The 14,886-nt window shown below is 40.6% G+C and overlaps 1 protein-coding gene across 1 annotated transcript; it reads left to right on the top strand.

Annotated features, from left to right (window-relative positions):
* The first annotated feature begins 96 nt into the window (after positions 1–96).
* On the top strand, positions 97–5,906 carry PSMB1 (proteasome 20S subunit beta 1). Its single transcript, XM_006121987.4, has 6 exons — positions 97–231; positions 1,453–1,560; positions 2,818–2,899; positions 3,627–3,756; positions 4,828–4,934; positions 5,612–5,906. The coding sequence occupies exons 1-6, from the start codon at positions 131–133 to the stop codon at positions 5,795–5,797; spliced, it is 714 nt and encodes a 237-aa protein (XP_006122049.1). The 5' UTR covers positions 97–130; the 3' UTR covers positions 5,798–5,906.
* The last annotated feature ends 8,980 nt before the right edge of the window (positions 5,907–14,886 follow it).

The following is a 14,886-nucleotide window of genomic DNA, read 5'->3' as shown; positions in this document are numbered from 1 at the left end:
GGGCAGACGAGATCGGGCCAAGGTGAGGCTAGAGCGGACGCTGCTGGCGAAGGGAGAAGTTCCGGTTCCGGCGCCGCCATTTTGCCGTGAGACAGCAGCCGCCCGCCGGCTCCCAAGCGCGCGCGCCAGGATGTTGTCCACAGCCGGCTACGCGGAGCCTCGGCCCGGGATGGGGCAGCAGCTCGGCGGCCCCGCGCAGCACCGGTTCTCCCCCTACACCTTCAACGGCGGGTAACGAGCCGGGCCCGCCCCGGGGCCCTCAGCCCCGCCGCTTTCGCTTTCTCTTCCCCCGCCCCCGGACCCCGCAGGGGAGCGCACAGACACCCCGGGGCTTCCCCGCCCCCTGCGCTTCCGGAGCGGCTTTGCCTCGGGAGGCGGGATGAAAGGACCCTCCTGTAACGGGGGCTCGGGGCAGCGCGTCGCTTTGCGTTCGGCCCAAGCGGCCGCGCCCCTGCCCCAAGCTCTGGGCCCCGCACGACGCCAGCCTGGGACGCCCCCGCAGCGCCTGTTGCGTGTCCGTGGAAAGGCTGCTGTTAAGAAAAGCAGCTTTGGAAACCGCTTTTCTAACGGCGCCCTGCAGAGCAAAGGGATGTTAGACGTGGGGGAGCAGTTGTGTAACCACATGAAATCTTTGCTGCAGCCCCACTCCCCAGGAAGCCCCCTGCCACCTCATGATGCTGCTGCCTCTGTCTCAGAGGCAGCAGTGCTGGGTGGCAGGTGGGAGCCAGTTAAAAAAACAGCTCCGGGAGCTGCCTGCCACTGTGACTGATCGACAGAGGCAGCAGTGTGGGGTAGAAGCAGCCCCTGTCTGTTGGGGTCCAAGTTCCCTGCAAACAGGCTGTTGTGGGGATGGGGAGAGCTGCTATGAAGCAGCCTCTGTCCTTGGCAGCTGAGACAACACGGTAAGAGGAAGGTGGCACTGCAGAGCCAGTGCTAAAGGGGCCTACCTTCAAATCAGGTCCCCTCCTGTGGCAGCTAGTGCTTCCCCCCCCCCCCCACTCCTGCTGCCTCAGAATATTCAAAGCTTGTCCACCACCACAGACTAGGGATGTTAAAATGAGGGTAATTGGGTAACAGTGTAACCACTGAAAATCTCAGCAGTTACATGCAACTACAGTATGATACAACAGCCAAAAGCTGGCTTTCTAAGACGGTTCCCAGCATGTGCCAGTTCCCACCTGCAGCCCAGCTTTTGGTGAGCTGGCTGCCACCCCTGTGCTTCTGCCTCTGATGGAGAGTGGCAGCTGCCTCCCAAAGAGCGGGCAGAAACCTGTGTGTAACGGAACAGTAACAGATTAGCCCAGAGTCACTGGTTAACTGTTAACCGTTTACATGATTATGCCTTTACATCCCTAATATATAGACATGAAGCTGCTAGGGTGAAGATGTTTTTTTTAGGTCTAGAAATCTTGATTATATAATGATTATAAATTAGTCCTCATTTTCTTTAAGCACTGTGCTGGCGATTGCTGGAGAAGATTTTTCTATTGTTGCCTCAGACACACGACTGAGTGAAGGTTACGCAATTCACAGCAGGGACAGTCCAAAATGCTATAAACTGTAAGTTTTAATCTTATTGTATGGCATCCTTGGAAGATTGAATGACTAGCATTTTCATTTGTTGCCCTAGAAAAACATTCCAGTAAGATAGGAAGTGCATTTGTAAGGGTTTGTTTTGGCTTCTGTTGTGATGCTGTTAATGAGATCAAGTTTCTTAGTTTGTGTTTTGTTGCTTGAATTTCACTGACACCTGAAGTTTTTGGTTTCCTAATTGTAGCAGCACTCATGAGTTGTCATGACTAGCTTTGCCTATTCCTGACACTGAGTAGTTGGAGCCACTGTGATACCTTTGACTGTATAGCAAATACATTAATGGTCTATTATTTCAATAGACCATGTGGCACTTCAGAGCTTCCTCTCAGAGATCAGCAGTAAACTTGTCAGCAGTTCCTCTATCAATCTTCTTCCATATTATTCCTGTACTTCCTTCAGTCCACCTGGATAATTTTTCCCCTTAAACTTTATCATTACATGCATTTAAAGGAGGCACGTGCCTCTGTCACACTCCAGATGCAAATCCTCTCTTGTCTGACAGTTCATGAGAGTTCATGTTTCTCCTGGCTAACTCCTTAGCATATCAGTAAATTCTTGGTAATGTCCAGAGGTGAGTTATCTTGGTACCATCTGTCTGCTGAAATATGATGGCTGCCCATCATTGATGTAGTCTTGTGTTAAGAGAGAAAATTTTCACTTTAGGTTGTTAAAGTTAATAATGCTTAACAATGAGTAAAATGTTTTGTCAATTTTTAGATGGCATATTTAGTCATTTTAAGCTTGTGTACAATCAGTGCTCAGTTTTAAATAAGTAACATTTTGATCACTTGCAATTCTGTAGCTCCTTTCATTCAATGATGTCAAAGTACTTTACAAAATATTAATTAATCCTCTCAATAGCCATGTGAATTATGTAAATCCTGTTCCAATTTTTAGATTGGCAATTTGAGGCACAGAGGTTAAATCACATACCTGTAAAATTACAAAAATTATCTGACAGGACTGGGAATAGAATCTGGTTCTTCTTTCACACAGCCTTGCACTTAACTAGATGAGTAGTTCTCAAACTGGTCTATCCATATTGATATGCGTATCTCTTGATAATAGTCTATAGAGTTAGTTAATTGTTACCAGCTGATACATTCTTAGCATTTTTAATGCAATGTATTCAGTATTCCTGGTGTTGCTTGTCAATAAAAGAAATGGCATAGTTGATACTTCGGTAAGCATTAAAAAAGAACTATCCAATTTTGCGTTTTACAGAACAGATCAAACAGTCATTGGATGCAGTGGTTTTCATGGAGATTGCCTCACGCTTACTAAAATTATTGAAGCAAGACTAAAGGTAGCTAAATGTTTGATATTTTTATCTATGAGAAGACTTACCTGGGGTTGGGAGGAGGCTTTCTGCTGGTGCTCTCCAGGCCTAGGCCAGGGGTGAGAAGAGGTGCTCTCCAGGTGCAGTGGAGGAGAAGGAGGTAGTCCTAGCTGTTGCCATTTAGGAGGCATTCTTGAACTAACAGACTTGCAGACAGACTCAGACAGCTCTAAAATATATAGATAGATAAATGAATGTAATTCTGCCTTATCAAAATACTAGAGAAGAGCAATAATTGGAGCAAGTAAAGAAACTGAAATAAAAATGTAACAAAGTAAAGATAGTTGAGTTTCAAATATTCCCCTGAAGTGTTGATACCCCAAACATTGTGTCATTGCTAGTGAAAGAACCTAAGAAGAGAAAATGTACCATCTAAACTCAGTAAAATGCAAAGGCAATTAGAATACAAAAACTGTGAAAAGTAAAGACAAATTTTAAAAACCACCTTTGTTAATATTTTAGTATTTAGTGACCATGTAACATCTTTTTTAATAAAAACTTCTGTGAAACTTAAATTTTGTGCCTAAACTTCAAGAAACCCCATAAATACACCACCATTTAATCTTGGTAGTAATCTAAAAACAGAATTTTCATAATTTTGTATTCCAGTTATACTTCTGCTGTGCGTGTCTGCTTACTATTCTAATATTACTGTTTAACGCATTTTTTGTGCTGCTCCACTTGCTTATTACAGATGTACAAGCATTCCAATAACAAGACCATGACTACTGGTGCAATTGCAGCAATGCTGTCTACAATCCTGTATTCTCGGCGCTTCTTTCCTTATTACGTTTACAACATCATTGGCGGGCTTGATGAAGAAGGTAAAGCTTTAGGCTTTCTTGTAGAAAGGAAAGGGAGAAAAGACTGATTTCTGCTGGGAAAGGGCAATCATTTCTACAGAAGCAGACTGGTGTGCAGTTTGAAGAAGCTTTATCCTTGCTTCTCTTATGTGAAATAATGTTGCTGTTAACAATATTTTTGAGGATATCAAGGCACTTTAAAAATAGTTTTGGTAAGTATTATAGTTCCTTTAGGTAGGTAAACTAATGTATAGTTTGTATGATCAGATCTTATAGTTTTCACCAACATTTTAATATATTACTGCCTTCAGTCTCTGAAGAGTCTGTGTATGAACTCCAAGATCTAAAGATGGCTAAATCCTCCTTTTTCAAATTACTTATTCAGAGCTGAAATAATGTCTTTGCTAAAAACGCTTCTACCTTTCTATCTTTTTCACATTTAGTACTTTAAGGTGGAATGGAGTATACTGCTAGTCTCTCAGGCTGTTCTGAAAAGCAACAGTACAGAACACTGGAATATCAAAGGCATGGATTGATAGTGTTCCATTCACAGGATTTTACCTGTATTGAGCCAAGCAGATACATCTAGTTAAAGATTAAATGTTTTACCAACTCAACATCTTAATGTTAATTTTACTTTCAGATCTTTTTTGTATTATTGGTAGACAGCTGTTCCTGCAGCATATTCCTTTTCTGAATGGTCTGTGAAATTAATAAATATGCTGTTTCAAATCAAAACCTTTGTAGATATGGACATACAGTAGGAGTAGTTTAATAAAACATGTAAGATTGTAGTTACCTTAGACCTCAGAAGTAAGTTCTTATCTCTGGCTTTTAAGCTTTTCTAATGATTTGGTTGAGCACCAGCCAGAATACCATTAGGATTCTCTGTTCTATGGCTTTGACCAAGAATCAGAGCTGGTCTTTATCCTCAGGTCCTCTGATTCACCTTTTCTTCAGAGATCAAGTTATTAATCTTGTCTCAGGATGGCTGGGAAACTACTATGTAATATTTTTGAAGTACCACTTGTATATCATTAAGAAAATGGCTTTCTGGTGTGTAGATTTAATTAACACTTTTTTCTCTTCAAGGGAAGGGAGCAGTGTATAGCTTTGACCCAGTTGGTTCATATCAGAGAGATGCCTTCAAAGCTGGTGGTTCAGCAAGTGCCATGTTACAGCCCCTGCTTGACAACCAGGTAGTCTTGAAGTAGTCTTAAACTTTATTTTTGAGTGGTGGGGGGGTGCTTAGTATCTTGTAAAATTGTTTGGAAGGAATGACAATGGCTACAACATATTTAGGCTGTGAAATGGTGGTTCTTTCCATGCCCTGTTCTGTTAGGGGAAAACATAGAACTAAAAGTGAAAAATTTGGACAACCTTTAGAAACGTGAACATTCACACTTGTGCAAATTCTTAATATTCTTAGAATACTGCAAAGCAATGTATAAAGACTGCTATGTTGGATGATTTGACATAAAATACTCTGCCCTTTCTTTTGAGCTATGCTAGAATGGGAAGCTTCTGTACAGATTGGTTCAATTTGAATGTTCATGGTGGTTTTTATAAGTCTACTCTGTATTAGTAGGAGAGAAACTATGCTTGCCTTATTCTGAACCCAGTTTCCTACTTTTCTCTACTCAAATACAATAGAATTACTAGCATATCTTAATTGGTGCACCAGCTTTTGAGCAGCCTTGCATCAAAATATAAATCATTGAAGCAAATTCCATCAAGTGTTTGGGTGTTCCACATTTCTGTTCAGACTTAAGCCTGGCAGTTCCTGTATCTGACTAAACTAATTTTACAATTTCTCTTTACTTGAATTTTTCAAAACCCATGAAACAGAATAATCCAGCATCACTTTTTTCCATAGGTTGGCTTCAAGAACATGCAAAATGTGGAGCACGTGCCGTTGTCCCTGGAAAAGGCTATGCAGCTAGTTAAAGATGTCTTTATTTCTGCAGCTGAGAGAGATGTATACACTGGAGATTCACTTAAGATCTGCATTGTCACAAAAGATGGTATTAAGGAGGAAACTATTCAATTACGGAAAGACTAATTCAGAATACTTGTCAATTAAATCTGCATTATGTAATCTACTTTTTAACTGGTCTGATTTACTTGTATTGTGGTGACATTTGTCTTATTAAAAGAATTTAACAAGTTAACAGTGGAAATGTTGAATGTTTGTTGTTTTCTTACATTAGGGATGGGATTTGAAAAGTGATAATGTTCCTTGATGAAACTGGAGCAAATCCATTGGTTGGATTATGGGTTTGTTTTGATAAATGGAAAAACAAAGAATGCCACAGTATGGTCAATGTTTGACTGTCAGCACATGGGACTGAATAGCCTTTTAGTTTAGATGCCAATTTTAGTCTGAGCTAACTTTTCAGCTACTGTACAAGGAGTAAGCTTACTAAGGATGGAAAAATATCTTTTCAATCCACTTTCTTCCTCCTCTGTATCATGACAGACTTCATTGGTTTGTGTTCCCTTTTCTCTCTAGCTCACAACTTGCTTTTCCTAATTTATACTAGTATACTAGTCCATCCTCATCCATTCAGGACTTAGAAATCTTATTTGATATGAGACAAGTAAACCTGTTACCCAAAAACAAATATTGAGGTGAAAAGCTATAAATATATACTAGGAAGGGTGCAGGCATTTCTAACAGTGTTTTCCTTGGACCTTACTCAGAAGCTCATCTTTCACATCTGCTTCCAGCTAGCTAGTATTCAATGTCTAAAGCCCACCGATGACCACAGCATCATGTAGTTGATGTGCTGGGAACGTTTCCGCAACCAAACTTATGATGCAAACTCTTCACTTTTGGATTCTCCTATCCGCTAGGTAGCTGCATTTGCCACCTGCTGCTGCTCCGTTTTCCCACGGAGTAACTGACTTACCAGCTAAATAGCACCACTGGAGGACTGGTTAATATTCTCTCACAGCAGCGGCTTAGGAAGCTCTGAGCATCAGCAGAGGCACTTCAACTGTCTGCAGAATTTGGAAGGTGGCACTTGTTTTAAAATTGGTCTATTTGGAAGGTTTTCTTCACATCTAGGAAGGCCTAGAAATTTAAAACAAAAACTAGATTTTAAAGATGTTGCCTTTCCCTAGTCTGCAAAAGGAGTGGAGTTTAAGATTTGGCACACTGATGTTGCAAAAATCAGACATTTTAGTGCCTTAAAATATTAATTTAAAAAGTGATAGGTATAATCTAGAATATTTCTATATAAACTAGAAAGCAAATAAATTACCATCTTCACACTTTTTAGGGTTCATAAAATTTTATAGTTGTATGAATGCTGATTCAAGTTTAAAATTATATATTTCTAAATTCACCTATGGTAACCCAACCCAGTCCAAAGCCTCGTTAACAGGAATTTGTCAATTGACTTCTGTAGATGTTGATGTGTTAATAATAGATATTGCATGCTATAATTGAACATGAGCTGCAACTTTGGTTCCCAAATGTATTTTCAAAGAATACACGTGAAATACAGGGTTGATCAGCATGAGTCTTTCCAATCAAATGGCTGAGTGATAGGAGTAGGCACAGGTATTCCAGGGGTATACATCAACTCTTCTAGATTTTCCTAGTTTAATAACAGGCTACATTTAAAAACAAGCAAAATCACTACAATTTCATACAGTACGCACTTTTCCAGTAACAACATGTTGCGTGACACATGTATTTTTGTCTGATTTTTTGTAAGCAAGCAGTTTTTAAAAGATTAAACTTGGGGGTATGCAAGATAAATTCCTCTTAAATGGGGTACAGTATTCTGGAAAGGTTGAGAGCCTCTGCGCTAGATAAATACATCAGTATGTAGGAATCGGTGGTGTTTCTGGTCACTATTCTTGTTTTCAGTAAATTCGAGCATATAAATTAAGTTCCACCTTCTGGAAACTTAACTGGAGTGAGTGAGGTGTGAGGGTTGATGCCATGGGCTAACTATTAAGTTTACTAATTACAGAGTGTAGCAGTAGTATTGTGAAAGCTAGTGTAATGTAAAAAAAGTTGTACACATTTTACTAATTAGCTTGCTTCTTTTGAAAAGGTTGAGTGGAAAGTATTTAAGACTGCAATAATTTTGTTTACAGCAGTCTCACATTGTAACTTTTCTATCCAATGTGGCATACAATGAAACTAAAGACTGTGTCTGCACTTAAAGCAAAGGATGTGATTCCCAGCTTGTATATACATTCGCTAGCTCAATAAGCATGGGGAACAGTGACCCAGTCTAGCTACCCTGAATACAAATGTGCCTGGACCTGTGGAGATACACACAGCATAGTTATTGGGCAAAGCAGTGGGAGACAATGACACTATGAAGTGATAAGGCAGAAAGCAGAGATGTCTTTGCTTTAGCGTTATCTGTTTGGGAGTTTGTCTACTCTTCATGGAATAATCATATCAGTGATTTGCAGGCTATGTGAAAAAGTCACCAGATACAAACTAATTAAAACTTAAATCTCAGGGCACTCACTTCAAAATCATTAAAATGTTAGAAAGTCACACTCTAGCTTAATGGGATGTAGCTTTCTGTTAGTATGCTGTCCTATCTGCGCATTCTTTTTTACATAGTCATTTGTCACCTCTATTTGACTGTCTAGTTAGTACTACACACAAGTGAGGAATTGCTCCTTACTAGAGTGTTGTGACAATTCTATCTTAATGCAGTAATGCTAGTCTTGCTTTGTGAGGTAGAGTCCAGCCAACACTCAGACTTGCTACAGTTGGCAAGACACCTCCATTTTCATTTTAGAGGCAGGACATATGCAAATAAAATCAGACTGTTTTCAGCATATTTTTACAAAGCACAGGCTATGGCCTGGAAGAGCTACTTGCAAAGACAAGTTTTAAGATAGTCTGAAATTACTGCTTTGTTGATGCTTACTGCTTTGCTGATGCATACAATTCTAGTCTGCTGTTGGTTAACATAAAACCTAGCAGCAGGTAAATGAAGAAATACATTGATGATTGAAATGAAATGTTTCAGTCCAAACTATTACACAGAAGGACCTGTGCTACCTGCTGCTGTGGCTATGCTACCATTTTAACTCTCATTGAGCTAGCTTATTACTTAATGACCTGGAAATCACACTATTAGGTCCAAGTCTGGATGCAGGCTAAGGAAGGATTGTTTTACTCCTATGAATCAGTAGTGCAAGGCACTGATGTGGTCTCACTAATACTTTCAAGCAAAGTGGAAGCCACTGGAAATGGCTGTTGGAACAAAAGCCTTAGCTGGAATTGTATAATTTGGTTTGAAGACTGAGCAGTCCAATCTTATGTCCTCCAGTGGAAAGTTGCATATGCAATGGCAAAATATAGCCTCTAGTGCTCCCTGGCTGTTCTTGGATGCTTTCACAATCCATACACTCTTTATCAACACAGTCACCAGCTCATCTCTATGCTACAGAGAAATACACCTTGGTTCTCCCAGATTGCCTGCTCTTGATATGTTACTCCTCTGTTCATTGTAACTCGTTTCATCCATTTCCATTACCAGCCTACACCCAGTCACAAATTTGGGCTAGTCACCCCTCCACAATTGTTACACAGTCATGCTATATTTAAGGCCTTGTAGCTGAAGTCAATGTACTTACAGAAGCATCTTGTGCAAGGTAGGGTTGGTGGGGGCTGTGTTCCTGTTTACGCCAATGGATTGATCGCTACAGTGTTGATCCTGAGGAGTGCTATTTCAAGGAGTTCATTAAAACACTCACTTGACCACTGGGTGCCACTCTTGTTCCTTGTAAAAAGCAGAGATTTCACATCCATGGATTTTATAGTTGCAGGAGAACCAACCTGACCCATATATTAAAGCTCTGATGTCACCACAAGCAAGTGGGGAGAAGGGAAGGACAGTGAGAAGGAGGAGAGGAAGAAAATTAGAAACATTATTTTAAGAATTTATTAATGGGAACATTTGGTTTTTATCATTTGATAAAGCAAGTTAATAGGGTTCTTAAAGTTATCTGAAAAGATCTGTATTGCACCAGTGATTAGTGTGTGTTTTTTTGCAACTTCTGAGTTTCAAGTTCAAACTCCAATACCTAATGAAATTCAGCTGAAGCAGCTGAGCATCATGGGGCTTCATATTATACAATAGTGCATGTAATTTTTTTACATGAAACCATAAATCATTGAAGATTTGCCTAAAGTTTAGTGAACACTGGTGAATTTGGGCTGGGTCCTCAGTTTGTAAAAACAGAGGTGAGTTTCATATGTATAGGAATTTCATGTTGAAAGGGTCACAGAGTGCTATGACTAATCTGTCTAGTCTCTAAATCTGTTTCCTGGGTTAAGAGATTGAAATAATTTAATAATAAATGCAGGTGAGGACAGAAGGAAATGAATGACATATTAATGAATATAGTCTCCAAGGCGGAAAATTGGGCATTTTTCATGCTAAGATCTTGTCTACATGGGAAAGTTACACAGGTTTAACTGAAATGGGTTTGTATGCTAATATTTAAATGTGTACAAACTAGTTCGTTTACACTTTTAATTTGGATGGCTTTGAACTTGTATTCGGAAGACTTACGCAGAACTACAATGCAGTAGGCCAGTCATTCTGAAACAAATATTTGTGCCATTTTAATTTGCACCATGACAATGCAACTTTGTTATGTAGATAAGGCCTAAAGTTCTGTTTATACCAGGGCTACTCAGTTTGGGTTTACACAGAGCTGAACACATGGCCTGTGAGTGGGATCCTCCACTGGGAACACGCTCCACAAAGGTGAGTCAATATAATGATCTTCCGTTGATATGCGTTTTTGTAGTTTAATTCCTGGACTGTCATTGCTCATTAAAAGTGCTGTCACATGGGTGAAATCGGGTAAATACTGCATTTTATTAATGTCAGCAGAACTGAGTTAAATGGGACCTGCATGCTGTGTAGTCTTGCCTTAATCTTTGTATTCATGCCCATCCGTGAGAAAGAAGCTATTTGCATATATATTTGCATGAATATGCAACCCCACTTAAGTTGTGGCCCTCAGCATGTGCATTATGGCCCTGGGGCTTCCAAAGTTGAGTAGCCCTGGTTTATACACAGAACAGCTTCAATAAGAGACAGTGGTAGTACAAGTTTCATAGTGCTCCCCTGCCACCAGTACGGAACATTTCTAGGGATGAAGGGGATTGGATACATATGCCAAAATCAGTCCTCAGTCATATTCCTGCAAGTATCCAACCAACGGCCAACTGAGGTCATTTGTGGTGTATGTTTGTTCACTGGTAACTAGGCTAAGGCCACCAAACTTACTTCACATATGTCACTTACTGAGCAGCCAGGAAACAATGGTAATATTGCATTCATTCCCACTATAGGAAGTATTTGATCTAGCGACACAGAAAGGCCTGTATCACATCACCAAGTCAGGCGTCCCGATTTAAGTCCTACCCTGATACATCACCAGACATGGTCAGGCCTTCTTGATAGATTTGCCAGGAAAACTAAATGAAAGGCCTCTTGAACCAGAAACACAGGGCCAACCCACAACATTTTGGCACCTGAGGTGGGGAGCTCAAATTACGCCCCTATGCCCCCTCGCTTGGGCCAAAATTTTGAAAGGTCTCAATTCTGCCTTCTTCCTGTTTTACTCCTCTCTTAGTACTGCAGAGAGCATACATATGCACCAGCAGCAGACACAATTTTCCACACTCTGGGTCCTAATGGCACCTCTCCCCCCCCCGCCCCCAGTCTAGCACCTGAGGCAGCTGCCTCAGGTCGCCTCATGGTAAGGCCAGCCCTGCAGAAATGTAAGCTTGTTACTTTAGGATAACAGAAATCATAGGGACCTTGAGAGTTCATTTAGTGCAGTCCCCTGCATTCATGGCAAGACCTCTAGACCATCCCTGACAGATGTTTGTCTAACTTGTTCTTCAAAATCTCCAATGATGGAGATTCCACAACCAATTTATTCCAGTGCTCAACCACCCGGATAGTTAGGAAGTTTTTCTTAATGTCCAACCTAAACCTCTCTTGCTGCAATTTACACTCATTGCTTTCTGTCCTATCATCAGAGGTTAAGGAGAATTTTTTTCCTTCCTCCTTGTAACCATCTTTTAGGTACTTAAAAATAGTTGTGTCCCCTCTCAATCTTTTCCAAACTAAACAAACCCAATTTTTTCAATCTTCCCTTACAAGTCATGTTTTCTAGACCTTTAATTATTTGTGTTGCTCTTCACTGGACTTTTTCTAATTTATCCACATCTTTCCCAAAAATGTGGCATCCAGAACTGGACACAGTACTCTAGTTGAGGCCTAATCAGCGCAGAGCAGAATTACTTCTCATGCCTCCTTACAATACCCTTTTATTGTAATGATGTTTGCTTTTTTCTCCTTTTTTTCAACAATGTTACACTGTTGACTCATATTTAGCTTGTATTCCTATATTTCTTTCTGCAGTACTCCTTCCTAAACAGTCATTTCCTATTTTGTGTGTGCACGCAACTGATTGTTCCTTTCTACATGGAGTACTTTGCATTTATCCTGATTGAATTTCATCTTATTTACCTCAAACTAAGTCAAGTTTATCAAGATCTTTTTCAATTTTAATTCTGTCTTCCAAAGCATGTGCAACCCCTTTCTAGCTTGGTATCATCCACAAACTTTATAAGTGTACTCTCTATGCCATTATCTAAATCACTGATGAAGATATTGAACAGAATAGGACCCAGAGCTGATCCCTGCAGGATCCCATCATTATGCCCTTCCATCATGACTGTGAACCATAACTACCCTCTGAGAACAGTTTTCCAACCAGTTTCGCATCCACCTTATAACAGTTTCATTTAGGTTGCATAAGGAGCGAAAGGGGCAGCTGCCCCAGGGCCCAGTGACTTAAGGCCGGGCAGCACTGAAGGGCTTGCTGAGAGACTCTAGCCCTCGCCCTGCCCCTTCCATTGTCCCAGAGTTAACTCCCTACCCCGCCTTGCCCAGCAGCCTGGCAAGTCTGTCTGAAGTCCTGAGGTTGCATTTCCCTAGTTTGTTTACAAGAAGGTCATGCAGGACAATATTAAAAGCCTTATTAAAGTCAAGATATACCACCTCTACTGCTTCACCCCTGTCCACAAGGCTTGTTATGCTGTCAAAGCAAGCCATCTGGTTGGTTTGACATGATTTGTTCTTGTTACCTTGCCAGATTACAACTATCTTTATGGTGTTTTTAGATTGCATGTGTGCTTACTTGTACACAGCAAGAGAAGAATTTACAATATATAATCCAATCATAAATCCTTGAAGAAGGAAGCTACTGCACCAACTTCCTTTGCTTTTTAAACAACGCTGATTGATGAACATAGCTATATTGTCTGAATTGCTAGTATTTAAACTCTCATCCTAGGATAGGTAAACACTGGAGTGATGCCATCACAGTTGTGAAACATGTTTTCTAAGCCCCCCACCCAGCCACCCACTCACTTTTTATTGCTAAATAAAACATTTGTTCATAAGGTTATGCAGTTATCTGTAGATTTTACCATCTCCCAAGGCAGGGAGTACCATAAAAGTACCATGCCCAGCAGAGTCCTGCTGGGACTTTTATATGACAGTAGTGCCCACAGTATCTAATTATTTTTTTAAACTGCATGATGTGAGCACAGGAGGAACCCCATGAGTTATAATTGCAGCTCTAGCCCTGACTCAGTGGGGCACTATTGCAATATAAGTACCATAAGAAGGAACAAGAATTAAGACACATGAAGCAACTAGAGTATGGCTAGTGTTCGCTGGCTGCAAAGGACTGGGTTAGATTTATCTACTTGATCCTAAGGATTAAATTTATCTACCAAAGTGAACAGAGGGGAAAATTTGCTTTCTCCCTATCTTGCAGAATTCCTGTTTTTTAACCTAGGGCCTCCCTCTTCTGCAGGACGACTGGGACAAGTTTTATTTATTGGTTTTTTAAAAGGTATGTGCTTTTAGGTTTTGGATGGCAAGCTCTGATCTGATTCTAGCAGCTGCCCAAGTCCTAGCCATATTGCTCAGAGCCTGCAAGCTGCAGAGGTGTGCTTTGGGAAGCTGCTCAGACAAAGTGTTGAACTGATTGTATCTGGGGCAATGCTAAGAGGAACCATCAGATGGCAATATTTAGTTGCCATCACAGGTTTTAAAACAATTAAGTTATGTGTGTAAAAATAGCCATAGAGTATTTCACTGGCTTCCCTACTGTGATAGGCTTTGCCTTATTAATTTTGAAGGCAGCCTTATTTTGATCTCAGACATATGGGTGCATATTGCTGCAAAGCTGGTACAGCAGCAACTGATAAATATCTGTGTGAGGTCAGCCTCAAAGCCCAAAGACTTATGTTTGTTTACTAAAAAGTTTTCATTACAAATGGAATAGACTGATTCAAACAGGCATTTGGGAAATATTGTATACACTGCACACATGTTTTGCATACTGAGGAGTTGAAATCACAGGAGGTGAAAGTACACAGCATCTTGCAGGATTAAGACTTCTATATGTATTTCCTATTTACCCCCAACAGATCTTTCTCTGCCTTGTCCTTTGAGAAAACACACCACCAAGCAGCTGATCTCATTATTTTAAGTAAGGCCAAGATTTTCCTGGGACAAATTTTAAAGTTTTTATTTATTTTTTTTAAAGCTGAGGACAACTCTAAGCAATCTCATTTCCAACCTGACACATAATATCCCACATTAGTTTTTTCTTTTCTTCTACAGTTACTCAAATCCATGTCTGTGCCCATGCCATAGATGTTGTGGAACAGGGACATAAGAGTGGACTGGTTCCCTTTTTTCTTATGACTTCCTGGGATGAATTAGATGCTCAGAAATTGTCAAATGCTATTAAAAGTAAAGCAGTTTGAAACATTTCCACTGAAACTAGATAGAACAACCTGCTACCAAGTTAGTTACAAACTTGAAATTCCCACATTTATCACAAGGTTTCAGAACCCCAACAGTCACCAAGCCAGGGAAATTCAATAGACACAACCATAGGACCAATTGGAGTGCTGTTCCTGCCTCCCTCTGGCCGGCTGGACTATGCTTACTTGGGGTAGCATGGGAGGAGAGTACTTTCACACCCACCACATACAGGCCTTGGAAGGGACCTAGGGAGCTTAGCACAGGGGCAGCAGGGGTCACTCCCCCCCAC

Source organism: Pelodiscus sinensis, chromosome 3 (assembly GCF_049634645.1).
Source record: "Pelodiscus sinensis isolate JC-2024 chromosome 3, ASM4963464v1, whole genome shotgun sequence".
Taxonomy (NCBI): domain Eukaryota; kingdom Metazoa; phylum Chordata; order Testudines; family Trionychidae; genus Pelodiscus; species Pelodiscus sinensis.
The sequence above is the reverse complement of the archived record's forward strand: the minus strand, read 5'-3'. Positions and strand labels throughout refer to the sequence as shown.

Coding starts and splice junctions, on each gene's coding strand:
- PSMB1 (XM_006121987.4), top strand. CDS start 131: ATGTTGTCCACAGCCGGCTACGCGGAGCCTCGGCCCGGGATGGGGCAG. Junction 232..1,452: donor CCCTACACCTTCAACGGCGG/GTAACGAGCCGG, acceptor ATTTTCTTTAAG/CACTGTGCTGGCGATTGCTG. Junction 1,561..2,817: donor AGTCCAAAATGCTATAAACT/GTAAGTTTTAAT, acceptor TGCGTTTTACAG/AACAGATCAAACAGTCATTG.